Source organism: Microtus pennsylvanicus, chromosome 3, assembly GCF_037038515.1.
Source record: "Microtus pennsylvanicus isolate mMicPen1 chromosome 3, mMicPen1.hap1, whole genome shotgun sequence".
In the NCBI taxonomy this organism is placed as follows: Eukaryota; Metazoa; Chordata; class Mammalia; order Rodentia; family Cricetidae; genus Microtus; species Microtus pennsylvanicus.
This window is the reverse complement of record NC_134581.1, coordinates 97,822,788-97,849,912: the sequence shown is the minus strand read 5'-3', so window position 1 is coordinate 97,849,912 and position 27,125 is coordinate 97,822,788. Positions and strand designations below refer to the sequence as shown.

General features: G+C 43.8%; 1 protein-coding gene across 1 annotated transcript in view; it reads right to left on the bottom strand.

The window, feature by feature from the left end:
* Positions 1–283: 283 nt before the first annotated feature.
* Positions 284–27,125, bottom strand: part of LOC142846281 (uncharacterized) — a 45,821-nt gene continuing 18,979 nt past the window's right edge. The window contains exons 4-8 of the mRNA XM_075966527.1: positions 20,770–20,873; positions 10,400–10,526; positions 6,950–7,042; positions 4,014–4,120; positions 284–2,906 (exon numbers count right to left, since the gene is read on the bottom strand). Of these exons, the coding sequence (XP_075822642.1) occupies positions 1,851–2,906; positions 4,014–4,120; positions 6,950–7,042; positions 10,400–10,526; positions 20,770–20,772 (1,386 nt within the window). The 5' untranslated portion in view covers positions 20,773–20,873 and the 3' untranslated portion in view covers positions 284–1,850. The remainder of the gene's footprint in view (positions 2,907–4,013; positions 4,121–6,949; positions 7,043–10,399; positions 10,527–20,769; positions 20,874–27,125) is intronic.

Sequence of the window (27,125 nt, the reverse complement as noted above, 5' to 3'; positions counted from 1 at the left end):
TATCCATCCATCCATCTATCTATCTATCTATCTATCTATCTATCTATCTATCTATCCATCTATCCATCCATCCATCCATCCATCCATCCATCCATCCATCTATCTATCTATCTATCTATCTATCTATCTATCTATCTATCTATCTATCCATCCAATGTATAATGAAGATTCCCATCAAGACTACATACATACAAAGGCATGTATCCTACCACTTCCATTTTCTTTCACTATTATTTCTTATACAAAGTATATGTATTTCCTATACCATCATGCTGAGTATTCTACAGTCAAAGCATTAACCCAAAATACTAACATACAGAAAAAATTTCTGTTGTGAGGACTAATTGTGTACTACTAAATCTTTATCAGCATCGTTGGTCTTTGTCTGCTACATTCATTAACCACCACCAAACTCTAGTTATGAGAACATATAAATGCCCAAAGAAAAAGCTTAATAGACACTGGCTGGAAATACCATTGCGTTTATTTGGTAGTATACAGTTGAATGCTTAATTTCCAATACCATTTCAAACAATTCCATCTGGAAATTAACATGCAAGTTACATAAACTGAAATTTACTCCCCCAAATTTATGTTGTATAAAAATGTTGAAATTTTACTGAAAAAATTTCACATATTAAAGAAATATATGGTTGCATGGAAGCCCATTCCTCTAATCCAAGCTCTCAAGGGCACAAAGCAGTATTACCATGACTATGAGAATGGCTCAGGCTGAAAACGGTGCTCAAAGTAACGTCTGACCGCTTTGTTACAACCTCTTCACAACTGCTTATACTCTGTAACAACTGTTTCATGAGCACGAATGCTGGGAATCTGGGTGACATGTGAGAAGCTTCAGATACACACGGAGAGGAAACGCATGTGCTTCCCAAGGGCACTGTGACTGAGCCCCATCCCAGTTCTACTAATTTAAAAGTGCAGACATGTTCCTATTCTCACAACCGGTGCCATGCTTGCTACCGTGCGTCTGTGGTGATGGGGTTTCTGGAGTGCGTGTATGCAGATGAATACTGAGACTACTATACTGACGCAAGGCCAGGAGAATGGGGCGCCTACACGCCTGTAAACACTCTGATGCTTTATCATCCTTTTGTTGTGCTCTGATGTCAGTTGAGTTCCAAGTACTAAGGTTTCTGACATCCTTTACTTTCTTACGGTTTAACAACAACGCGGCATCTACTGACACTCAAGATTTTCTCACGTTTGTGGCCGGCTTTCACTGTATAGCCCTAGTTGGCCCAGAACATGCTATGTTGGCCAGGTTAGCCTCAAAGTCAGCATTCCACATGACACTGCCTCCTGAGTGCTAGGATTAAAGATGTGCACCACACACCTGGCTTTCCCCATCTTTTGGTCTGGTGTCTTGCTATGCTGGTATATATCAAGTCCCTATGTGTCTCTGCCAAGATCACCCACATGGGTCAGGATAAACACCCATATCTGGCTAAATCACTTGCTGTGCACAACTTCATCTTTATGAGGTTTCTGATGTAGACTGAGGTCTGACTTAGGTATCGAAGTTTTCTGTGATAGACATATTGATAAAGTCTACCTGAATGGGCTTTTCTGCCCACTGAATGCACTTTATGGTTTAAAAATGTGTTCTAGGGTTTTTTATATTCAAAGGGCTGTTCGCCTGTGTATGCTACATGATGACCCATGGATCTGACCACACAAAGTCTGCTCGCGCTCCCTAAATGTATTGGTCTGTACATGGAGATGAGCTACAGCAGACAGCTTTCTTACTTTATGGCAATAGTTTTATATGTGTCCTCTGATGCCACCTGAAGACCGACTGGCTGTGCCGGGCTTTACTGCGCTCTCTGTACTCAGGGTTTGTCACCTGCGTGCGTTTTCAGATGCCGAGTGAGGTCTGACTTGGTGTAGAAAGCCTTCTTGCACTCTAGACACACATACGGTTTCTCACCTGTATGTGTTCTCTGATGTCGCGTGAGTTCATACTTGCACTGGAAGGCTTTCCCACAGTCTTTACATTCATACGGCTTCTCACCCGTGTGGTATCTCTGATGGACAGTGAGCTGGGAATTGCAGTAGAAGGCTTTCCTGCATTCTTTACATGCGTAGGGCTTCTCGCCTGTGTGCGTCCTCTGATGGACAGTCAGGTCGGACTTGCGATAGAAGGCTTTCCTACACTCGTTACACTCGTACGGCCTCTCGCCAGTGTGCGTCCTCCAGTGTCGAGTGAGGTCCGACCTGCACTGGAAGGCCTTCCTGCATTCTTTACATTCGTAGGGTTTCTCGCCAGTGTGCGTCCTGTGATGGACAGCGAGCTGTGACTTGCAGTAGAAGGCTTTCGTACATACGTGACATTCGTAGGGCTTCTCACCGGTGTGCGTCCTGTGATGGACAGTGAGCTGGGAATTGCAGTAGAAGGCTTTATTGCAGACTTTGCATGCATAGGGCTTCTCGCCCGTGTGTGTCCTCTGGTGGACGGTGAGGTCGGAGTTGCGGTAGAAGGCTTTTCTACAGTCTTTACATTCGTAGGGCTTCTCCCCTGTGTGAATTCTCAGGTGGACGTTGAGCTGTGACTTGCTATAGAAAGCTTTACTGCAGTCTTTACATTCATAGGGCTTCTCGCCCGTGTGCGTCCTCTGGTGCACGGTCAGGTGGGACTTGCAGTAGAATGTTTTCCCACATTCCATGCATGCATGGGGCTTCTCACCCCTCTCGAGCCTCTGGCACTGACTGAAGGCAGACTTAGGACAGAAAGCTTGTCTGCACGCCTTACATTCGTACGGATTCTCACACGTGTGATACCTCTGATCTCTGCTACAGTCTGACTTCAGGTACAACGCTTCCAAACACACTTCACATTCATAGGGCTTTGTTCCTTGGTGGATTTCCTCGTGTATCTTTAGTTCTGCCTGAAGACAGAAGGGTTTGTTAAATTCCTCGTATTCACAGGGAGAGTCCTATAGAATTTATTTTGTTTTGCTTATCATGATTACTTAATGACACTTCTCACAACCACACATTGAAATAATTTCTCTCTGCTGTCTATTTTACTTCATTTACTGGATGAATTTAGTCAAAGAATGCTGTCTCAGATACATCCTATTAGAATTTTGCATCCTAGTCCGTGCCATGACTTGAATAGGTCACGCCTTATCACAGGATTTCCTAGATTCATTGAGCTTCCTAGAGCTCCTCTACAAACGAAAACTTTTGTGTTACCGACCCTGCCTTTGTAGGTTTATCTTTAATCAAAATGGCATGATTGACTGTGTGTTACCCAGAAGCGCAAGGTAACTGGAGGGTTTCAATTACTGTAAAATGTCAGATTCTTTTGTAGCCCACATCTCACCAGGTTCACTACTGAGACGTTCATCCTGCCATAGATTAAGTTCCCATGGAAACATTCCTAAAGCAGTTTCTATTTTTCATGATCAAAGTTGGAATATGGTTTTGAGGGATATGGCGTTAGGTCCCTGGTGGGTGGCCAGATAGGAAGAGGGGCCATAACTAGGCAATAAAGAAGATGGACTTCCACGATAGCAGCTTCTTCCTCACTTTCCTGACCTGAGATAAAAGCCTGGCAGCTTAAAAGAAAGGCCTGGTGGGCTTCTACTGCCGCCAGGAGGGCGCCGTGGCGATGGGTCTGCAATCAGTGCGAGGGTGGGTCAGTACATGTTCCCACTAAAGTTCTCTTTTTGTTCAGATGGACCAACCCTAAAGTAGGGGTGAAGACCCCTCGAGCACTCAAATACCCTGGAAACCCCCACGTCCTTAATAAGAAACTGGGTTTCAGACTCCTGGGGCCCTTGGCTCTGTAGAGGTCTTTCTCTGTGTGCCTCGTTGTGTGTTCTCTTTCTCCAGGATGATCTGCCTGCTCCGTCTGATAGTTCCCTTGAAGCTGGCTGTGGCACCTACAATACTGCCTGCCTTTCCTGTTTTTGCCTTTCTATTCTTCAGCTGGCAGAGAAAATGAAGTCAGTCAGGGCACAGTTTGGGCTGACAGCAGCTTTACCTACTTCAATGAGTTCTTCATTTGAAGCATTTCTGTCGATTTCAATTCGCCAGAAATGTCTGTCTCCATTTTTCTGGCTGGTCTTGACCAGGCTACTCATTTTGTTGACACCTGAAAATAGGAAAAATTTCAACTACTATGAATTGGGCACAGCTTTATGTAATTCAAATACAAGATCCGATCGCCTGCCTCTGCCTCCCAAGTGTTAGAGAGTAAAGAGTAAAGGCATACGCCACTGTTGCCTAATATGCATTTGAACTTTTACAATATCGTCGTATAATTGTACACCTCCTAGTCTTTAATGAATTAGAATAAAACAATACCCTGAGAAATACTGCAGTGTTAAGTCCTGGCTCTCTGGTGCATTGCTGCTCTGTTGAAATACATGGCAATAAACACCCAACCCGTTTCTCAGCTTAGGTGTCTTTATAGCGATGCTCCCTCTCGTTATTCTACTTGTCCTGTTTCTCTGGTTTCTAAATGTATCCTGCCATGCTCCTTCATCTGTGAAACAGGAAACCCTCTTCTACTAGCTACCCTTAGGACGGAGGTTATAAACATTCTCTCTCCTTAGTATACCACGTTAGGTTGAAGATTGCTACTTTGTTTCAGACAGTATACTTTGCTTTGATAAAGAACAGCAGGATCTTCCATGGGGTTTTGTGGGAATGATTGTTTTTATGAAAAATGTTGCTTGTGGCTTGCCTTTACAAAAAGAATGTTGTTACTTTGCTTTAAGTATCTTCCGTAATAGTGACTTAGTATTCATGGAGTGATTCCATTTACGCTTATCACAGAAATTCATAACATTATCTGATTTTAGACTTCGCTTCATGGAATAATCTTGATTGGCAGTTTATATTTTCAGGGTTTAAAACACCAAAGACTATACTTTCTGGAATTCAGAGTTCCTGTTAATCAATCAGCTATGATAGTAGACTTGTATTCAAAAGGAACTACTGGGTGTGGTGTTTAATGCCAGCATTCTGGAGATCTCTGCGAGTTCAAGGCCAGCCAGATCTATATAATGTTCCAGACCAGCCAGAGCTACGTAGTGAGATCCTGTCTCAAAACCAAACCAAACACAAACAAACTAATCACACATTTTGCTTATACTTTTCAATACTCTGCCCATATTCTGTCCTCTGGACGTCTTAACTGTAACAACCTCTGAGGAAGTGTTCTCAGAGTCTAGCAACTTGTAGTTGTAAATGCCGTATATGTGGACACCTGTCTCTTGGCCAAGGCTTGTACAATATTATACACTAATTTCATGCAGTATTTTTTGTGTTGACCTTATTCTTAATTCACTGTTTAATAAAAGATTCACAAATTAGATACCTCATAAAACTCCCCAAGAGCTCTTCTGTCTAGAAGTGCTGACAATCGTCCTGTTTTCTTCCCCTTATTACTATGTAATTGTTACACTTGCTCAATGTTGTCATTAAACACATCACTGGGATTATTTCTTCCCCATTGTGTACTTTCCAAAGAGTGTTTTTTGTTTCTGTTTTTAATTTAGCTTTTCTCTTCCAAGATCTGAGATTGTATCTTTTTTCAGAATCACTCTGCTGAATTTATTTATTTATTTATTTATTTATTGATTTTTCGAGACAGGGTTTCTCTGTAGCTTTTGGTTCCTGTCCTGGAACTAGCTCTTGTAGACAGACCAGGCTGGCCTCAAACTCACAGAGACCTGCCTGCCTCTGCCTCCTGAGTGCTGGGATTAAAGGCGTGCGCCACTACCACCCGTCTACTGAATTTCTTATCCAAGAAGCCAAATTTTCCATACAAGAGTTAAAATGACCTTGTACATGCAGGCTCATATAGTGCACACACAGTGTGTTTGTGTGTATGAACATGTGCACACACACGGGGAACTCAGAGGGTGAACCTCGGGTATTGCTTCCTTGTTTGAGACAATATCTCTCACTGGGACCTGAGGTTCAGCAATTTATGAGACTGGCTGGCCATCAAGCCCTGAGATCTGCCTGTCTCCAACTCCGAAGCACCAAGTTTACAACCAGGGGCCCCCAAACCATGTCTTAATTTTTGTAGTTGTGTACAGAAATTCAGGTCTGCAGCCTTTGAAGGCAAGCACTTTACTGACCGAGCTCGCTCGCACTCTCTCTCTCTCCTCCTCCTCCTCTTCCTCCTCCTCCTCCTTCCTCCTCTCTCTCTCTCTCCCTCCCTCGGGACTCTCCCTCATCCACGACTCATCTGAGCGTGCCTCGGCTTTTGACCGAACCCTGTGACTTCTGATGTCCTCTGTCCACAGGTGACACAAGCGCAGCCAAACTAGACTCTTGTTTGGCTGGTAGTTTCTAATCAGGTTCCCTAGCTAGTCTTAAATTTAAACCCACATGAGTACTTCATGGCAAATGTGGAAAATAGTCATCGCACAGTAAAACTGAAATAAACGAAAAATTCTTTACTATTTCCCCCTCTAAAGCCTCTTGTTCTCCCTCCACGCCTGAGAAATGTTCTCTGTGCTGCCTACCTCACCAGAACACATGTCCCTTGCTCTGCTTTTCTCACACTATATGGAAGTATTTTAAGAGGAGAAGCATTTGTGTGTGATTAGGGATCATGAGAATTGCAAAGACAAGCACTTGTCAACAAGCTGGTATTGAAATAATGTCAATAAATGCCTAACTTAAAACATGCGGTGGCAAAGGGAAGGGAACACACACAACTGAAGACCCAGGTAAAGCAGCGGGATGGTTCTGAGGAGCAGAACAACAAAAAAAGCGATTCCGCAACATCAAGAAACTGGTAGTTTAACACAGAATGTTGGGAAACCGGATAGAACAGGTGTCTGGTCCAGGAGGCGAGCTGTCCTCAGGACTGGGTTTAGACGGACCTTGTTGAAAACGGCCCGAGATGAACAGTTTGGCGGCCTCTGTGTCCCGCCCCCTCTCGCCTTGTTCATTCACTGACCTGAGAGGCTCCAGACTGAGGCATCTGTCGTGCTCCACGGCCCAAGTCCATGCTCTAAGTTCAAGATCAACTCAGGTTTGGTCACGCAGTGCCCTGTGAGTGAGAAACAGGCAGGGTTGTGACAAAGTGCTAATCAAGGCCACTGATGGGAGGCGATTAGAAAGTCTTCCTTCCTTCCTTTTTATTTATTTATTTTTGGGTGGACGGGAGACTAAACCTGTGGCCTAACACTAGGTAGGAAAGTCACTGTCAACAGAGCTACAGCCCTAGCTCTCAATGATTTACACATTTTTATTAAAGTAGGTTTTCACTCACACTCTCCACTGATGGAAGTGTTGTCCCCAAGTGGCACTTAAGGATTTTAAGAAACCTCCCAGGGGAGATGGATGGTGGAACAGTGGGTAAAGCCCCTGTAATGGAAGTAAGAAGACCCGAGTTCAGTCCCCAGCAGTCATGTAAAAGCGCTGACTTAAGGAAACTCAACAGACAATTTGTCTGCTATAAAGGATAAATTAAAAAAGAAAAGTAGTCATAAAGAAAGAACCACCCAGAAGATTTGTAGGGGAAGAGCTCAACTGATCAAAGAAAAAAAACACACACAGCTGGAACGACCATGCAGAGAGAAACACGGAGACAAAGACTGGCTACCTTAAACAAAAGGAGATTAAAGAATTGGGAAGGTGCCGGGTGGTGGTGGCGCACGCCTTTAATCCCAGTACTCGGGAGGCAGAGGCAGGCGGATTTCTGTGAGTTCGAGACCAGCCTGGTCTACAGAGCTAGTTCCAGGACAGGCTCCAAAGCCACAGAGAAACCCTGTCTCGAAAAACCAAAACAACAACAACAACAACAACAAAAAAAGAATTGGGAAGAAGAGAAGACAGGGTCTAGAGAGTCTGCTCAGTAGTTACGAGCACATGCTGCCCTGATCACAACCATCTAACGCTCCAGCTCGAACACATCTAAGGCCCTCTTCTGGCCTTCAAGGACACCAGGCACACAAGTGGTGCACAGACATAAAAAAGGCAAAATATCCATACACACAAAATTTTTAAAAATAAAAGAATATATATGAGAACATAGTTTCTTTTTTTTTTTCCTTTTTCCAGACAGGGTTTCTCTGTATAACAGTCCTGGCTGTCCTAGAACTTGCTTTGTAGACCAGGCTGGCCTCAAACTCACAGAGATACGCCTGCTCTGCCTTTCAAGTGCTGGAATTAAAGGCGTGCACTACCACCACCACCCAGCAACATGGTCCTTTTAAGAAAATAAACATTCACATTATTTGTGTTCCAGAAGAAAAGAGAATGGTTATAAAAACATAGACAGGCATGTCCAATAGAACCTAAAAGATTTGGACCAACAAATCACTTCCATCCAAACTAGAAGAACTCCAAGACAAAGAGAATCCCAAAAACACAAGGAAGGAAGCCTACAGTTGCTTATAAATGAGCACGTATTACAGGAACAGCCAAGTTTCCAATACTAGCTATTACAATGACTTCGAATCCAGACAAAGACACAAGATCCAAATGACAGATCTGATATTTCCAACAAATAAAGATGAGGAACATAACTACCACAAAAACGACCAAGGGAACCTCATGCCAGAGACAACAGTACTTCCATATAGAAATGAATGAGCACAAAACACTCTGTATACAGTTAAGAGTAAAACAAAACAAAACAAAATCCATGCATACTTAGTATGGATCAAAAATGCACTGCAGAGACCAGGTGGGCAAGTGCTGGTCAGTGGTCTACTATGCAATCAGCAGGGAAAGTGAAAGGGGAAGGAAAGGAGCTCGCTGGACACACTTTGCAGGGGTACTTAGGTGTCATCCCCTACCTTTCCTCTTACTGAGACTGAGCTGAGAAGCCTTGCTCTGCAATGTGTTCCCTGCTACAAGACTCTCTCAACAAAGTTCCACGTAAACCTAGAGCTAAAACACATCTTCCCTCCCCCATGGCATCAGAGGGCTAGGGAGCTTCTCACTCAACAGAGGCTTCAGAACTTACATTCAGAAAAGAAGTATGTTCTCATGAATCAATTATTCTGCGAAACCTGGATATTTACATGCTATAGAAAGGGACCACTGTCTTGAGAACAAACAAACAAACAAAGACTAGAATCTTTTCATACCATATAGAGAAATCAATTACCAATGGATCATAGAATTACATGGAAGGTCTGGAACAACGATGCGGATGGAGTCTTTTAATATATGCCAATCCAGTCAACAGAAGCAAAACCAACAAATGAGATTGTATTAGACTAAATGTTATGTCTAAAATGAGAAAATACTATAAAATTACTTATTCAGCAAGTGATTAATTTCTAGACCATATAAAGGATCTCATTCACTAAACACAGAAAAGTAAAAGATCTCATTAAATCCAGACAAACAGTCTAAATTGATACTTCCCAAACATGATATACAAATATGTTTACAAGTAAAATTGAAAGAAATTTTCCCAAAATGCCTTACCACTGAATTATAGATTTAAAATAACATCAGTCACAGTGGCAGGCAAGCAGGCCGTTCTGTTATCTGTACTATGGCTGCTATTCTGGGCTTGAAAAGACTGGCACCATCTTAAAACACAGGATAATCTCGGCACAAAGCCATGGCAATGAAATGAACAAAGATACGTAGTGTTATGGAGGGGACCAGGATTGGTAGCATCCCCTTACGAGACTATCATGTATTTCTCTGCTGAGATTCCAGCCTGGGCACACTTTTGCCCACCTGTAGGTTGGTAAAACTGTAAGTAAAAACTAACTAAGGTTGGAGGCTTTTTCTGCTTCTGTTTTTTTTTTGTGTATCTGAGTCACATTTACTCACTAAATAAACCCAATAAACTCATATATTCACCAAGCACTGGTGAAATCTTTCTTTGCGTAATAAAACTCCATTCGTATTTGGAGCAAACACATTTTTCCTAAGTCTCTCCAGGAAAGTTACAGTGCGTAGATGAAATGAGTGAGGCACAAAATGAAAAGTCCTCTGTGTTCTCATCAAACTTGCAAACTAAAGGTGGCCTCAAACAGACAGAAAAACAGTAGGAACTATAGAGCAAGGGCACAAGACACGGGGCATAGGGGAGGGGAAGAAGGTAAGCACTAGCAGGATACAGCAGGAAGGGGGAGGCCTAGCGTAAGTTCTACAATACTATTACTATTATACACATATATACGGCACCAACTAAATATTCTAAAATGACATCAGAGAGACGTAAATACAACAATACAAACAAGCGAATCCAGGGCTGGTACACTATCAGTTATCACCAACCAGATCATCATACACGATGTGCGGTACAGAGCTACCCTGTTCTTCATCCATGCGTATCGCTGCCACGCCAATTAAAATGTACAATACCAGATTAGCATTAAAAGTAAGCAACAATTCTACAACTGGTACCTCTGAGAACTACGGGAGTCTGACTCACCCAAGGACGCCAGGCTGCTGTAGGTCTCCAGCATCACGTCCCTGTAGAGGGTCCTCTGGGCAGCATCCAGGTCCTGCCACTCCTCCCGGGTGAAGTCCACGGCTACGTCCTCAAATGACACCAACATCTAGAATGACAAATTTGTCTTCAATCCAAGTTGTGCTCAGCCTTAGGAACAGAAAATGGGAACTGATTGTTTTATGTGTATATATGTCTTATCAGTGTCTTATAAAAATGTAGCCTGTTTTGAATTTTGTATTATGATAGGAGAAAAAAATCAACACAAAAGTCTTATCTATTTGTTAATCTTGTGATTCAAAAAAATATGACCAGAAACTTTTCTAAGGAATTTAACAGAAATACAGATTCATAGAGGAATACATGTATACGCATAGTCTGTATTATTATGAGCAAAAGACAGACACAGATACATGTAACCATTAAATCTGTAAAGGATGAACAAAACAATGCAAAGGAAGATGGGGCTGGGAGCACACCGCTGTGGTATAGTGCATGCGGAAGGCAGGACCGTGAGTTCAATTCCGAGAGCCTGGAGCAACTGTGGAATCCACATGGAATCACGTACACTGGTGTAGATGTTGGGGAAAATTCGTCAGTACTTAAGGTTTCCTAAATATGTGTTAACCAAAACTTAATTCTGAATCAAGTGTGCATGGAGCCAAGGGGTGTGTGGCAGCGCTCCCCCCACCCTGCACCACGTGATCTGGCGTAGCTGTTGTATGAGCACTCATCAGCTTCCTGCAGTGATTCCACCACACACCTCCAGGGGAAACGACCAGAAAAGCTCTGGCTCACAGGTATGTTTTAAACTATGCTGCTTTTATTGTAAATACATTTTCCACTCCCACAGAGACATGACGGCTTAATTATAGAAAGATTTAACATTTTCCATACTCTTCATCTAAGCATCAGACTAGTATATATCTGAATTGCATTGTTAGAAACACAAGCCTTTCACGGCTTAGTATGCACCTTGCCTTCATCTTTAATTAAAATTGTATGTATACCAAAGAATCGTTTTAAAATAACTTCTTTATGGTTTCTCATCAGTAAACCTTTGAGCCATTTGTATACCTATATATCTAGGGTCACATAAAATATCTCAGATGAAAAGTGGTTATGCATACAAAATGTTTTACAAGTCCTAAATAGTAGAAACTTGATTTTTCCTCTATACATGGACACAAACAATAAATATCTATACATATCTGAGGCCCTTCTGAAAGGGACATGATTGGCAGACTTCTAAATTCTGTATAGTTTAGACAACAACCATATAAATGAGTTTGGAATGTCAGGGCACACACAAGCATGAGTTCTACATTGGGCCAGTATACTCTGTAATTAAAAAACAATTCCAGACCACTAACATCCCTCTGAAGGGAGAAAGACAGTTACCTAAACTCTGCTATTTCATCCACCCAAGCCCATCTAGAGCACAGATAAAACATGGGAATTTTACACACAATGTGTGTTTCCACTGGCTTCATCCTAAGGGACCAGGGCAGAAGAGAAAGGGAAAACTCACAGAATTTCCTCCTGGAAGGTAACTTCAAACAAGGTTTGCTTGCTGCTGTTGCCAATAATCAAGCTTCTATCGTACTTGCCCGCAGAAATGAACAGGGCAGAATGAACAGAAAGCTCTAGCAACCTGGCAGATCTTAGACCTTCCTGAGCCCAGGCCTTACTTACAGAAATCTAGTCTGCTCTGACTACCTCAGCTTTAACAAAGCCACGTTGAGGGAATACAGGCGAAACTCCCCAGCTCTGGAGGAAAGGGACCCCGGCACATGCCAATCTCCCTGCAGCTCAGAGAGACTAATGATTCCTGAGGATCATGTCCTCCATGGTCTCCATTCCCTAGCGGTGTTACAGAAAAGGAGACAACACAGATGGCTGAGATCTCTTTGGTGACTCCTGTGTGGACCTTGGACATGAATGCTGCAGAAGACATGGTGGTGTCGCAGCGCCAAAGCACTGGACGCGCACACAAGGTCTGAGGGGACAGTCAATCAACAGGCGGTCTGGCAAGGGTTGAGTCTGCGGGAGGAGGAAGTCCAAAGATTGTTTACATGGAATCAAGCCAATCTTCTCAGCTTTGCTCTTATGGAAAATGCCCACAAGCAATTATAGCTTCAGTGCTGAGAAAAAGACAAAATACCGACTGTGTAAAACTGCACCAGGAAAAACAGGTATTTAATAGAAATGTGGGAAGAGGGACTTAATGCATGGGAATGTTTGCAGGGAGGAGAATCTTAGGACTTCGTCTCCAGACACAGGAAGTGCTAGACCTGATGGTCAGCATTCTGGATTTGATAGCTTGCTTCCTACACATATGGAAAGCCCAGGGGAAAGAGGTGAGCCGTAGGGGAGAGGTGCGGCTACCCAACAAACAAAGGATTACCAGACATGGGAAGAAGAAGGCCCTCGCTCTGCATTCTGTCAGGAAGCCAGAAACTTACAGACACCCAACACAATTTCCAAAAGAGATAGCTTATCCTAATTATGCTTCAATCAATAATATATATGTCTTTATATGCCAAGGAGTGGTGTAACTGGGTCATATGGGAGATCTGATTTTAGCTTTTGGAGAATTCACCACCCTGGTTACACCAGTTTGCATCCCACTCATAGTGAATTAGGGTCCCATTCTCTGCATCCCAGCCAGCATTTGCTGTCCGTTGTTCGCTTGGTCTGGAATGAGATAAAATCTAATACTAGTATTAAATAGCATGCCCCTAAGTGTTAAGGATGGTGAACGGTTTTTGAGATATTCCTACATGTTTCTATTTCTCTTTTTGAAAACTCTCCTCAGATGCACTTTTCTCTTTGATTTTGAGAATTTTGTATAGTATGGATATAAATCATTGTCAATCATTGGCCTTGGCTCCTGGGAAACATTGAAAAGCTCACTTCCCACAACTACATTCTACAGGGCACTACCTCACTTTCTTCCAACAGTTTCAGAGCTCCAGGCTCCTCATGGACCCCTCTGATCTATTGAGAGTTGATTTCCGTGCAGGGTGGTAGATAAGGGGTTATTTTATTCTTCGTTATATAGACATCCAGTTTTCCCAGCATCATTTATCGAAGATGCTGTCTTTTCTCCAATGCATTTTTGGGGCATCTTTGACAAACTGAGATGCCTATAACTAGATGCACTCATGTCTGGATCTTCTACTTTGTTCTGCTGACATGCAAGTTTGTTTTGTGACAGTGCCATGTTGTTTTCATTACCATCACTCTGTAACATAGCCTGAAATCAGGTGTAACCGTCCTTCCAGCACTGTTCCTTTGCTTTGGATTGCTTTGCCCAGCTAGGACTTTTGTGGTTCAGTGTGAATTTCAGAATTATCTATTTATTTTCGTGGGCATGTATGTGTGTGTACACGTAGAATACTATAGGAATTTTGACGGAGATTTGCTGATCCTATAAACGGCTTTTGGTAGAACAGTCTGTTGTAATAAATATGCTGGTCTGCCCTGTCACCTGTCTCTTTAAGAGACAAGCCCCACCCACTCCCAATCTCCCCCTTCCTGCCAAGCAGATCTACTGATCTACTGCCTCCTCTCCATCTCTCTCTCCTTCCCTCTCTCTCCTTCGTCCCTCTTCTGAAGAGGCAGTCTCTGCCTCTCCCTCCCCCTTCTTCCTTTCTTTTCTTTCTCTGTCTCTCTCTGTCTCTGTCTCTCTCTCTCTCCCCCTTTATAACTCCTTACCCTTATACCTTATACCCTTCCCAATACCACTAAATAAACTCTATACTTAGGCTTCTCTCTGCATGTCTTATCCATTTCCTGCCTGCCAGGGGACCTGCCAGGGTCACCTGCGTCATGAATGACAACACAGTCATTTTCACAATTTCAATTCTACCAATCCAGTTTTTTCCATTTTCTAGTGAGTTCTTCAATGTCTTTCTTCAGAGATTTTGTTAAAGATTTCATTATAGACATCTTCTACTTCCTTGGTTAGGGTTATTCCTAGATATTTTATATCTTTTGAGGCTATTGTAAATGGGAGTGCTTCCATTATCTCCTTCTTGGACTCTCTGTGGTTGGTATATAGAGTCTACTGTGTTTTTTAAGCATAATTTCTTTATTGATTCTTTGGGAATCTCATATTCTGTACCCTAATTCCAGTCACTTTCCAGTCCCCCCATATCCTTCCCTCACCCATGCAGTGCCCTCCCAAAAGAAAATTTAAAATAAAACAAAACAAACAAACAAACAAAAATACAAGAACAAAGCAAAACAAAAACCCGCTCAGTTCTCTAGCATTTCCACCCTCCAACGGCTCTTCATACGTCCCGGTGGCACTGGCAGAGGTCACCACACAGTCTGCCCTTTGTCCAGTCAGCTTTACTAGCAAATGCTCATTGCAAGGAGTCACTGGTCTGGTTGGACCAGGTTAGGGTGTGACCTTTTGGGTACCTGGAGAAAAGCCGCCTGCCTGCCCAGGGCTCTTTCTCTCTGTGTTTCCCCTCACTATTCAACTGAGGTTGGACTTCTAGTTCCTGTTTCATAAGTTTGCCCCTTATAATAAAGTAAATATAATTGGTTATCTTGGAGTTAGCCTGGATTTTTTCAACCTGTGCCATTCAACAGTTGGTGCCCAAGGTGGGGCTTGGGGGATTTGGCTCCGCATGGTGCATCTGGGTATTTGGGCACTGACTCTTCTCACCCATGGCTTCAGCCAGCCACTGCCAGGCCCCGCGTAGCACCCCGCACTGCGCTCTGCAGCAGCAGTCTCTGGCCTGGGTGCCCTCTCGGAGCCCTTCTGGGTCCAGCTTCCCTGGCACCCTGCGGAAGTGCAGGTGAGGCGTGGGCTTCCCCGGGTATTGCTCCTTCGCTGTTCCTGTTGCTGCCGTCCAGTCAGGGATTTCCGCGGGGCACAAAGTCTGCTACTTGCACTGAATAACCGCTTTTAATTTAAGCATATCTTTCAGTATCTAACACGCTAAAAGCAATTCGAACTGTTCAAGCCAGCCACAGAATTACAGCTGCGACACCTACTGTCCGGTAACGGTTATTGCACCTACTCCAACTCATTACAGGTGAGATTTGTAAGGTCAAATCTGTAATTTATAAGGTCAAGATGACAGATAATTTAATGATGCAAGAGGTCAACAGCTTTTTTACTTATACCATGAATAGCATCATGCAAGGCTTATGTGATTTCCCTTCTACATCACTATATTTAATTCTAGGAATTAGCTTTGCCTTCCATATTTTCTCCTTTAAAAATGGCTTGATAATAGAGCCAAGAATGAGGCACTTTTAGAAATGATATAGTCATTACAGACTGATAATGACAAGCTAAAAGGGAAAATTATTAGCACTCTAAAAAAGGACATGACCAATTTGACGGATAAAACCCAGTCAGTGACAGAGGGTGCTGAGACATTGTCTGAGAGAATTCGTGCTGTTACATGTATTCGTCGAAATCTATTGACAGTTATAATAGATTGACAGATAGAGTGTTTCTTCAGGAAGGTAATATGTACGCCATAAAAATTACGTCCAAGGATGACATTATCTTTACTGAACAGACTTCATTCCTTGGTTAGATGAGCACCAAGAGATAAATGAATCTTACATACGATAAATGTTGAGACATTTGACTATAGTACCGAAGCTTGGGTAGGAGAAGCAATTTCCAACAGTATGAGAAGACAGCAAAATGCCTAAGGTTTTAACTGTGGTAGAAAAGGACATCTGAAAAGGGATTGCAGACAAAAAATTTCTAGAAATAACATCTCCTCTGGAAACGGCAAGAATAGGAGGACTCGGCCTTCAGGTGTATGTAGAAGGTGTGGCAAAGGCCGACATTGAACCAGTGAGTGTAGGTTGACAAAAGACAGACAACCCAATACCATCAGAAAACTCCTTTGGGGGGCCTCTGGCAGGCCCCCACGTGGAATGTGATCCAATCATGCCCAGTTACTGTGGAAAACATGTCTCATCAAAAAAAATTTAGGGGCGGAAGGAGGGGGAGGGAAATGGGAGGCTGGGAGGAGGAGGAAATTTTTTTTCAATAAAAAATAAAAATAAATAAAAAATAAAAATAAAAAAAATTTTAAATCCAATGCCTACTGTAAAAAAATCATACTGGTCTGGATGATAAAATAGACATAAAAATGAACCAAAAAGAGGAAAAACTGAATAGGATAATAGGTAATTTAGCGTGAACTTATTCATACTACTACCAATAATAGTGGGTATTAGAATGAATACTTGTGAGCTATTCTTTATGGACAATTTACACTGGTATAGATTCTTGTATATTGATACAAGTTCAAATTATCTTGTTATTTGTTTACAATATTTGTATACCTATGAAAAGTTATTTTGTCAGATTGTATGCATGCATGTTTCTACCTCTGTTTAAGACATTTTGTATACTGATACAATTTTTAGGATATATTTATCATATTGTATTATATAGTCCTACCTCTCTGATCAAGATACTTATACATTGTTTACATTTTGAGGTCACTGTCCTCATTTACTTCACAGTTGTTTGCAGATTATTTAATATTCTGATATGAAGTCTTAGTCTTTAAGTATACAGGTATTGAGTATTATAGGTCAATAGTTATTCATGTATGTTATACATATAGTCAGATTAATTAGGTTCTTTAGATACAGAGAGATTGTATTCTGCCTAGATAGCTAATCTTCAGCCACTTCAAGGATCTGTAGATCATGGCATTTAAATAACTTAGAATTCTGTTGACATGAGACACGGTTGTTCCTGACAGTACCGATCTATTCCTGAGAGAATGTTGAGCACTGAAGACACTCCACTAGGAGTTTGTTTTCTTCTTGGCACAACTGGCCTTTGGGCAAGGAATTGCCTATGCCTTGACCACTGACAAAGTACATGGTGTCTGGACTGAATAAACAGAACACACTCACAAAAAAGACTGCCAAACCTTGCCAAGACAGCACAAAACGGTTCTAAAAATTTTCCTGCTTCTAAAAATGCTATGTCAGTTATGCTAGGCCTTAGTCAAAGTTGGTTGCTTCAACATTGCAAATGAAACTCTGAGTGATTGCTCAGGTAGCCAGTTGTCTCTGTCATATACTACACGCTTTGGAAGCTGCCTGATTACACTTCCTGCTTACTCAAGTAATATCTCCCTTCTCAGGCCTTCGATGGGGTTAAAGATTAGATAGTCATAGTTACTGTACTCTTATGATCTAGCCAAGCCATTTCCAAAGCAAGACTTAGACTCTTTAGGATAAAATGTTTATTATTAAAACATTTAGCATGTGTTCCTTGCTTAATATTGTTTATGTTGGTTATAATCCTAATTTTATACTTGATATCTGTTCCTAGTATATATGTTTTTTTTAAGATTTATTTATTCATTTATTTATGCAGTATCCTGCCTGTAGGCCAGAAGAGGGCACCAGATCTCATTATAGATGGTTGTGAGCCACCACGTGGTTGTTGGGAATTGAACTCAGGACCCTGGAAGAGCAGTCAGTGCTCTTAACAGCTGAGCCATCTCTCCAGCCCCCTATACCTTTGTATTGTCTTTATTTATTTATTTATTTATTTTGGATTTTTTTTCGAGACAGGGTTCCTCTGTAGGTTTTGGTGCCTGTCCCGGAACTAGCTCTTGTAGACCAGGCTGGTCTCGAACTCACAGAGATCCGCCTGCCTCTGCCTCCCCAGTGCTGGGATTAAAGGCGTGCGCCACCACTGCCCGGGTTTTGTATTGGGTTTAAAACTCTCTTATTTATACAAAAGGGGGAAGTGATAGGGAATCTCTGTCAGTCACTGATTTTCAAGAGGTTGGACCAGGTTAGGGGAGTGACCTTTTTGGTACCTAAAGAAAAGCTGCTGGTGCCCAGGGCTTTCTCTCTCTCTCTTTCTCTCTCTCTGTGGTTTCTATGCTACACAACTGAGGTTGGACTTCTGGTTCCTGTTTCATGAGTTTTCCACTTATAATAAGAAAATATAATTTGTTTATCTTGGAGTTAGCCTAGGTTTCTTCAACCTGTGCCGTTCAACACACCATCCTCACTGGATCCTCACTGGAACTCCTCTGGGATATCCTGTGGCTGCCCCCAGTCATGGAGATGCTGCGGATCTACAGGGCCAGTTCCTTCACAAACTCTACCAGGTTCTAGATGTAGTAGATGTTAGGATGTGCCAACTCAAGGCTATGACCTGGGTGGTAGCTGAGCTGGTCAGTCGGGCCACTGGGGCAGCCTTCCTTAGATGAGTGGGAGAGTCAGATCTACACTCATGCCAGCAGGGTCGGTTGTCCCTCGCCTGTGGTGAGGGATGGAGCCATCTCTCCCAGCTTTCCCAGGGCCAGCAAAGGGTGGGGCTGGCTCAGCATGGCCTCTGATTTCATCATGCATGGTTCTTATAATCCTCTGAGATGACACAGGCCACAGACATCAGCACAGACCCCAGCTGCAGCTGGCCCTCAGAACCTACACATGGCCCTCAGCAAGCAGCTGGGGCCCAGATGACACCAAGGCCCGAGGTGGCAGCACAGGCCACCCAGATCTATATGGCCCCTGCTGGAGCATGGACCCCAGACTCCAACCTTGGGGCTCTGCGTGGGCCTGGTGGCAACATGGGACATGGACTTCAACATAGACCCAAGTTGTGAAAGGACCACAGACCCAGGCATGGTCCTTGGCAGTCACCTGGGTCTGCATGTCACCATGGCCTCAAATGGAGGCCATTGGCACAGCTGCTGAGGGCCATGGAAGTCACTGGTTTTTAAGTTGGTTTTGATGTCAGGTGGCGGTGGTGCATGCCTTTAATCCCAGCACTCGGGAGGCAGAGGCAGGTGGATCTCTGTGAGTTCGAGGCCAGCCTGGTCTACAAGAGCTAGTTCCAGAACAGGCTCCAAAGCTACAGAGAAACCCTGCTTGAAAAACCAAAAAAAAAAAAAAAAGAATAAAAAGAAAAAAGGCTCTTTTGGGGAGACTCCATAATTTGGGCATAACGCTGTGATCAGGTCATGTAAGCTGAAATAAACCCTTTTCCTCCAGGTTGCCTTGGTCATGTTTTTTCAGCACAGCAGTAGAAACCGTGACGAAGACAGGCATTCACCAGGCGAGCCTAGCAGACAGGCTGTGTGGCAAGGCTAGGTCTAAGGACTGGGGATGGCAAAAGCAGAGGAGGTTCCAGGGATTCACCAGCTGAGAAGGCACACACATATGTGCTCTGGACTAGGCTTTTATTGGTTAATGAATAAAGAAACTGCCTTGGCCTGTTGATAGGGCAGAGTAGAACTAGGTGAGAAAACTAAACTGAATGCTGGGAGAAAGGAGGCGGAGTCAGTGAGAAGCCACATAGCTCCGCCAGAGACAGACGCAGGACAGAAACTTGCTGGTGAGCCACAGCCATGTAGCAATACACAAATTAATAGAAATGGGTTAATTTAAGATATATGAGCTAGAAATATGTGTAAGCTAATAGGCCAAGCAGTGTTGTAATTAATACAGTTTCTGTATGATTATTTCAGGTCTGGGCAGTCAGGAACAAACAAGTGGCCTCCCTACAACAACCTGTGTTTCCAAGCCAAGGTCAGTCACTTGGTGTCTCCTCTGTGAAGTTAGAGATTTGTTTTTCATGGACAAGAAAAGTATATAAACCAACATATTTTTCTACCCAAGTTTTAAAACATTTTTTTTTTTTGGTTTTTCGAGACAGGGTTTCTCTGTGGTTTAGGAGCCTGTCCTGGAACTAGCTCTTGTAGACCAGGCTGGTCTCGAACTTACAGAGATCCACCTGCCTCTGCCTCCTGAGTGCTGGGATTAAAGGCGTGTGCCACCACCGCCCGGCTAAAACATTTTTAATTCTTCAAAAATTTCATAGATGAAGACAATGGGGTTTTTTTTTTTTTTTTGTTTTTTGTTTTCTTTTTTGTTTTGGAGACAGAGTTTCTCTGTTCAACTGTTTAACAGTCCTGGCTGTCCTGGCACTTGCTTTGTAAACCAGGATGGCCTTGAACTCACTGAGATCTGCCTGTCTCTGCCTTCCAAGTGCTAGGATTAAAGGTGTCCACCGCCAGTCTAGACAATGCGTTTTATTTATCCACACCCAGCCCACCCCTTCTTCTCCCTGAAACACTCCATCCCAACTTCACATCCTTCTTTTCCATAAATAACCCAATGAATCCCAGTGTGCATGGAGGTGGGGCCATCCCCTGGAGCATGGGGTTACCTACCAGGGGTCCCACCCAAAGAAAACCGATGTGCAAAATGTGTTTATTCATTAAAACATGATGTAAATTATATCTTTGGTATAATGTAAATAAGAAGCCCACAGACCGATCAGGCCTGTGTTCCTTGCCAGAGATGTGTCACAGACTCACCATTTCCGGTTCCAGGACACCCAGTGTCCTCACTGTGGTTCTCAAGGGAGCAGCATGTCACCAGGAAACAGAAGTAGCATTAGAGCCTCTTGATCAAGATGAACCTGAAGACAGATCACAAGATGGTTTGTTCAAAGACTGGACATTCCTCATCTTAGCGCTGGGCCAGACAGGGTTTTGTTTCTCACCCCCTCGGACTCTGAGTAATAGCAGGTGGCACAAAGCCTAGGGAAATGGAGCCAGAAGGCAGACCTTCCTGCTCAGGACAGCCTGCAGCTATCACTGTAGCCCAATTAGAGGCTGGCCTTGAATTATTAGCCTTTCTTATGCTTCCTAGGCTTGAGACTATGGACTCCCGAGCACTGCACCTCCTTAACCAGGCTCACCTTGAAATAGAACAAATTGTCGTTCTGAGATACTAAGGAATGCAAACATTTAATATTTCATAACTTCTAGAAAACTCTCATGTTGTTCCAAGGGCAATTCTTCCTTCCCACAGAGTCAAGTGAACACTGTGACTTTTAAATCAAATTTTTTGTTTGGTTGTACAACTACCCACTACCCCTTCCAGCTTTGTCACTTAGGAAATTGAAGGTCAGTGGAGTGCATATCACCAAGCCCTGCTGGCAAATCATTCAGACTCCAGGCTGGGACACTCTCTGAAGCTCAGGCTTACTTCGTTTGAAACTTAACTCATCTAGGCGCTCAATTCCTGTTAATTCCTTCTTCCTCCCCACACCGGGGACTGTGGTGTTGGTACCAATGCAACAGTCGTGACAGATCAGTCACAAAGAGCCCTGCTGGGGTGAAGGGCAGAGCCCAGTCCCCAGGGTAAAGCCCTGCTGGGGTGAAGGGCACAGAACCCAGTCCCCAGGGTAAAGGCCTGCTGGGGTGAAGGGCAGAACCCAGTCCCCAGGGTAAAGCCCTGCTGGGGTGAAGGGCACAGAACCCAGTCCCCAGGGTAAAGGCCTGCTGGGGTGAAGGGCAGAGCCCAGTCCCCAGGGTAAAGCCCTGCTGGGGTGAAGGGCACAGAGCCCAGTCCCCAGGATAAATCCCTGCTGGGGTGAAGGGCAGAGCCCAGTCCCCAGGGTAAAGGCCTGCTGGGGTGAAGGGCAGAGCCCAGTCCCCAGGGTAAAGCCCTGCTGGGGTGAAGGGCACAGAGCCCAGTCCCCAGGGTAAAGCCCTGCTGGGGTGAAGGGCAGAGCCCAGTCCCCAGGGTAAAGCCCTGCTGGGGTGAAGGGCAGAGCCCAGTCCCCAGGGTAAAGCCCTGCTGGGGTGAAGGGCACAGAGCCCAGTCCCCAGGGTAAAGCCCTGCTGGGGTGAAGGGCAGAGCCCAGTCCCCAGGGTAAAGCCCTGCTGGGGTGAAGGGCAGAGCCCAGTCCCCAGGGTAAAGCCCTGCTGGGGTGAAGGGCAGAGCCCAGTCCCCAGGATAAAGCCCTGCTGGGGTGAAGGGCACAGAGCCCAGTCCCCAGGGTAAAGCCCTGCTGGGGTGAAGGGCACAGAACCTAGTCCCCAGGGTAAAGGCCTGCTGGGGTGAAGGGCAGAGCCCAGTCCCCAGGGTAAAGCCCTGCTGGGGTGAAGGGCACAGAGCCCAGTCCCCAGGATAAAGCCCTGCTGGGGTGAAGGGCAGAGCCCAGTCCCCAGGGTAAAGGCCTGCTGGGGTGAAGGGCAGAGCCCAGTCCCCAGGGTAAAGCCCTGCTGGGGTGAAGGGCACAGAGCCCAGTCCCCAGGATAAAGCCCTGCTGGGGTGAAGGGCAGAGCCCAGTCCCCAGGGTAAAGGCCTGCTGGGGTGAAGGGCACAGAACCCAGTCCCCAGGGTAAAGCCCTGCTGGGGTGAAGGGCACAGAGCCCAGTCCCCAGGGTAAAGCCCTGCTGGGGTGAAGGGCAGAGCCCAGTCCCCAGGGTAAAGCCCTGCTGGGGTGAAGGGCACAGAGCCCAGTCCCCAGGGTAAAGCCCTGCTGGGGTGAAGGGCACAGAGCCCAGTCCCCAGGGTAAAGCCCTGCTGGGGTGAAGGGCAGAGCCCAGTCCCCAGGGTAAAGCCCTGCTGGGGTGAAGGGCACAGAGTCCAGTCCCCAGGATAAAGCCCTGCTGGGGTGAAGGGCAGAGCCCAGTCCCCAGGGTAAAGGCCTGCTGGGGTGAAGGGCACAGAGCCCAGTCCCCAGGGTAAGTTCACACCTTTTCTTCACACTGTGCACATTGCCTGTCTCTCAGTACATTTTCAGGCATGATTACTGTGTGGGTATTAAAAACTTCATTCTTGCTTTCACCAAAACTTCCATAGCTCTCCTAAAAATATTTTTAACCATATTCATATAATTCCTATTCACTCAGTACCGTCTTTGCCCTCTTCTTTAAGGATTAAATGCCCCCAATACAACTTTAGACTTTTAGTCTGTAATTTTCTCACAGTAATCACGTGGAGGTTGGAATTATATTCTGGATAATCGTTGCATGTTTGTGCCTTAGCAAGAATCTGGCAGTAAAGGGCAGTTAACTCCTCATTGTTCCAGTGCTGCTACAGATAAAACACAAGCCTTCACACATATTAGCCAAGCGCCCTACTGCCGAGCCATGGCCCCAGCCCTAAACATTCAATTCTAGGCAGCTGTTCTTCCACTGAGCTGCATCTGTGATGGAGGAAGGTCATTGGTTAATTAATAAAGAAGCTGCTTGGCCCTGATAGGTTAGAACATAGGTGGGTGGAGTAAACAGAACAGAATGCTGGGAGGAAGAGGAAGTGAGCTCAGACTCCATGCTCCCCTCTTCCGGGCAGACGCGATGAAGCTCCGACCCAGGATGGACGTAGGCTAGAATCTTCCCGGTAAGCGCACCTTGGGGTGCTACACACATTAATAGAAATAAGTAATCAAGATGTAAGAATTAGCCAGTAAGAAGCTAGAGTTAATGGGCCAGGCAGTGTTTAAATGAATACAATTTGTGTGTTGTTATTTCGGGACATAAGCTGGCCAGGCGACCAGGAGCCAGGCTGTGGGAAGAGGCCCGCAGCTCCTACTACACAGCTGAAATTGTTTCTGAGGCAATGCAGGTCTATGTGGCCTAGGATAGGCTCAAACTCAATACTTTTCCTTCAAGAGTCTAAATTTGGGGGTTACAGGTGTATGGCCATTGTTACCAGCCAAGACACTTTAAAGTATTTTTAAAATATTTTCTGCACTAATGTTTTGTCTGTATATGTGTGTGGACATCATATGAGTGCTGCATGCCCTCAAAGGTCAGAAAGGAGGGGTCAGAGTCTCTGGAATTGGATTTATGGAAGGTTACACCATCATTGAGTACTGAGAACTGAATCTGGGTCCCCTACAAGAGCAACAAGCATTCTTTTTTTTTCTTTTTTTTAACTTTTCTTTCCATTTTTTGGGTTTTTTTTTTTTTTTTTTTTTTTTTTTTTTTTTTTTTTTTTTAGACAGAGTTTCTCTGTGTGACTTCTGGAACCTGTCCTGGAACTTGCTCTGTAGACCAGGCTGGCCTCATAGAGGACTGCCTGCTTCTACCTCCTGAGTGCTGGGATTAAAGGCGTGTGCTATCAACTGGGGACCACTGGGAAGCAGGCAGAAGGGTTCAATGGAAAGGACTCTCTGTCATCTGAGCAGGGACCAACTGCCCCACCGGGAATCCTGGAGGTCACATAGCTTCCATAGTGAGAGTCAAGAGACTGTAGATGACCAGCCTGGTGCCACTGCAGAGCTGATGCCCTCATCCCATGAGATAGGCATGATATGAGCAAGCATCTCCCTAACAGAGGGTACTTCCCACGTTATATGAAATCAGAGGCCTTTCCAAAACCTGGGCGATTGACCCTTCCATTGGCAAAAGCCCAAGAGCGATGTCTCTATCCCACCTAGTCCTTCCTCCTTTTAGCCAAGGCTGTGCTCCATATACAGCCCTTGAGTATCTTGGATTGGAGGCTGACTTTGATGTGCATTTGGCACTTGACAGCCCTGAGTTCACATCCCTCACTTCATAGATGAGAGAGCCATGGCCTGCTAAGGAGTGAAGCTGAGGGTGACTGCTGAGATGAGAGGATTCATTTGGCAGATGGTCACTGAATACATACACTGTACCAGCTGTGTTCTAGGCACCAGTGAGAGAATGAAGTCTTGCCTTGGGGAAGGAAACATCTTAGCAGGGAAGATTCAGACAGCTACAGAGTATACACGAACCACACAATGACATGGAGGAAAATGAGGCAAGTGATCACAGGGTAGAGAATTTGAGTAGACACAAACTGACTGGATCAAGCCCTGTAGCTGGGCAAAGGCCATAGGAAACAATTAGCTTAGTGAGTCTGAGAAGCTCAGCACTGAGGACGGTGTGACCAGAGCAGAGGGAAGAGAACATGGAGATGCAGCAAAAGGAGGTGGAAGATACAAACGCCAGAAGATACAGATGTTAAATATGCTTTCTTTTTTCCCTGTAATATTTTTTGCTTTCTCAAAAATCAGGTATTCATAAGTGTGTGGATTGGTATCTAGGTCTTAGATTCATTTCCATTGGACTTCCTGTTTTTATGTTTTTCTGCTAATACCAGGCTGTTTTCGGTACTGCAGCTCTGAAGTAGAGTTTGAAGCCAGGGATTTTGATGCCTCCAGAAGTTTCTTTATTGTACAGGATTGTTTGGCTATCCTGGGTTTTTGGTTTTCCATATGAAGTTGAGTACTGTTCTTTCAAGGTCTTTGAAGAATTTTGCTGAGATTTTGATGGGCCTTGCATTGAATCTGTAGGTTGCTTTTGTTAAGACTGACATTTTTATTATGTTAATTCTACTTACCCAAGAGCATGGGAGATCTTTCCATTTCTCTCTTCTTCAATTTCTTTCTTCAAAGATTTAAAGTTCTTGTCATCCAAGTCTTCCACTTGTTTGGTTAGAGTTACTCTGAGGTATTTTATGTTATTTGTGGCTATTGTGAAGGTGATATTTCTCTGATTTCTTTTTTTTTTTTTTTTTTTTTTGGTTTTTCGAGACAGGGTTTCTCTGTGGCTTTGGAGCCTGTCCTGGAACTAGCTCTGTAGACCAGGCTGGTCTCGAACTCACAGAGATCCGCCTGCCTCTGCCTCCCGAGTGCTGGGATTAAAGGCGTGCGCCACTTTCTCTGATTTCTTTCTCAGCCTATTTATCATCTGTGTAAAAGAGGGCCACTGATTTTTTTTTGAGATAATCTTGTATCCTGTTACATTACTGAAAGTGTTTATGGGTTGTAGAAGTTCCTTGGTAGAATTGTTGGAATTGCTTATGTAAACTAATATATTATCAGTAAATAGTGAGAATTTGACTTCTTCTTTTCTGATTTATATCTCCTTGATTTCCTCTTGTTGTCTTATTGCTCTGGCTAGGACCTCAAAACTATAGCTAGATATGGAGAGAGTGGACAACCTTGTCCTGCTCTTGATTTCAGTGGGATTGCTTTGAGTTTCTCTCCATTTATTTTGATGTTGGCTGTTGACTTGCTGTATATTGCCTTTTTTATGTTTAGGAATGTCCCTGGTATCCCTGCTCTAAGACCTTTATCATGAAGGGATGTTGTATTTTGTTGAAGGCTTTTTCAACATCTAATGAAATTAGCATGTGGTTTTTATTTTTCAGTTTGTTTATATGGTGGATTATGTTGACAGATTTTCTTATGTTGAACCATCCCTACATCTCTGGGATGAAGTCAACTTGATAACGGTGGATGATTTTTCTAATACGTTCTTGGATTCGACTTGCCAATATTTTATTTAGTATTTTTTGCATCAATGTTCATGAGTGAGACTGGTCTGTAATTCTCTTTCTTAGTAATGTCTTTATGTGGTTTGGATATCAAGGTAATTGTAGCCTCATGAAAAGAGTTTGGCAATGTTCCTTCTCTTTCTATTGTGTGGAACCATTCGAGGAGTATTGCTATTAGTTCTTCTTTGAAAGTCATGAAGAATTCTGAGCTGAAACCATCTGGTCCTGGGCTTTGTTTGGTTGGGAGACTTTTGATGACTGTTTCTATTTCTTCAGCAGTTATAGGTCTGTTTAATTTGCTTATATGGTCTTGATTTAATTTTGGTAAGTGATATTTATCAAAAAAGTTGTCCATTTCCTTTAAATTTTCCAATTTTGTGGAGTACAGGCTTTCAAAATATGACCTAATGATTCTCTGGATTTCCTTTGTGTCTGTTTTTATGTCCCATTTTCATTTTTGATTTGTTAATTTGAATATTCTCTCTCTGCCTTTTGGTTAGCTTGGATTAAAGTTTGTCTATGTTGTTGATTTTTTTCAAAGAACCAACTCTTTGTCTCATTTATTCTTTGTATTGTTTTCTTTGTTTCTATTTTATTGATTTCAGCTCTCAATTTGATTATTTCCTGC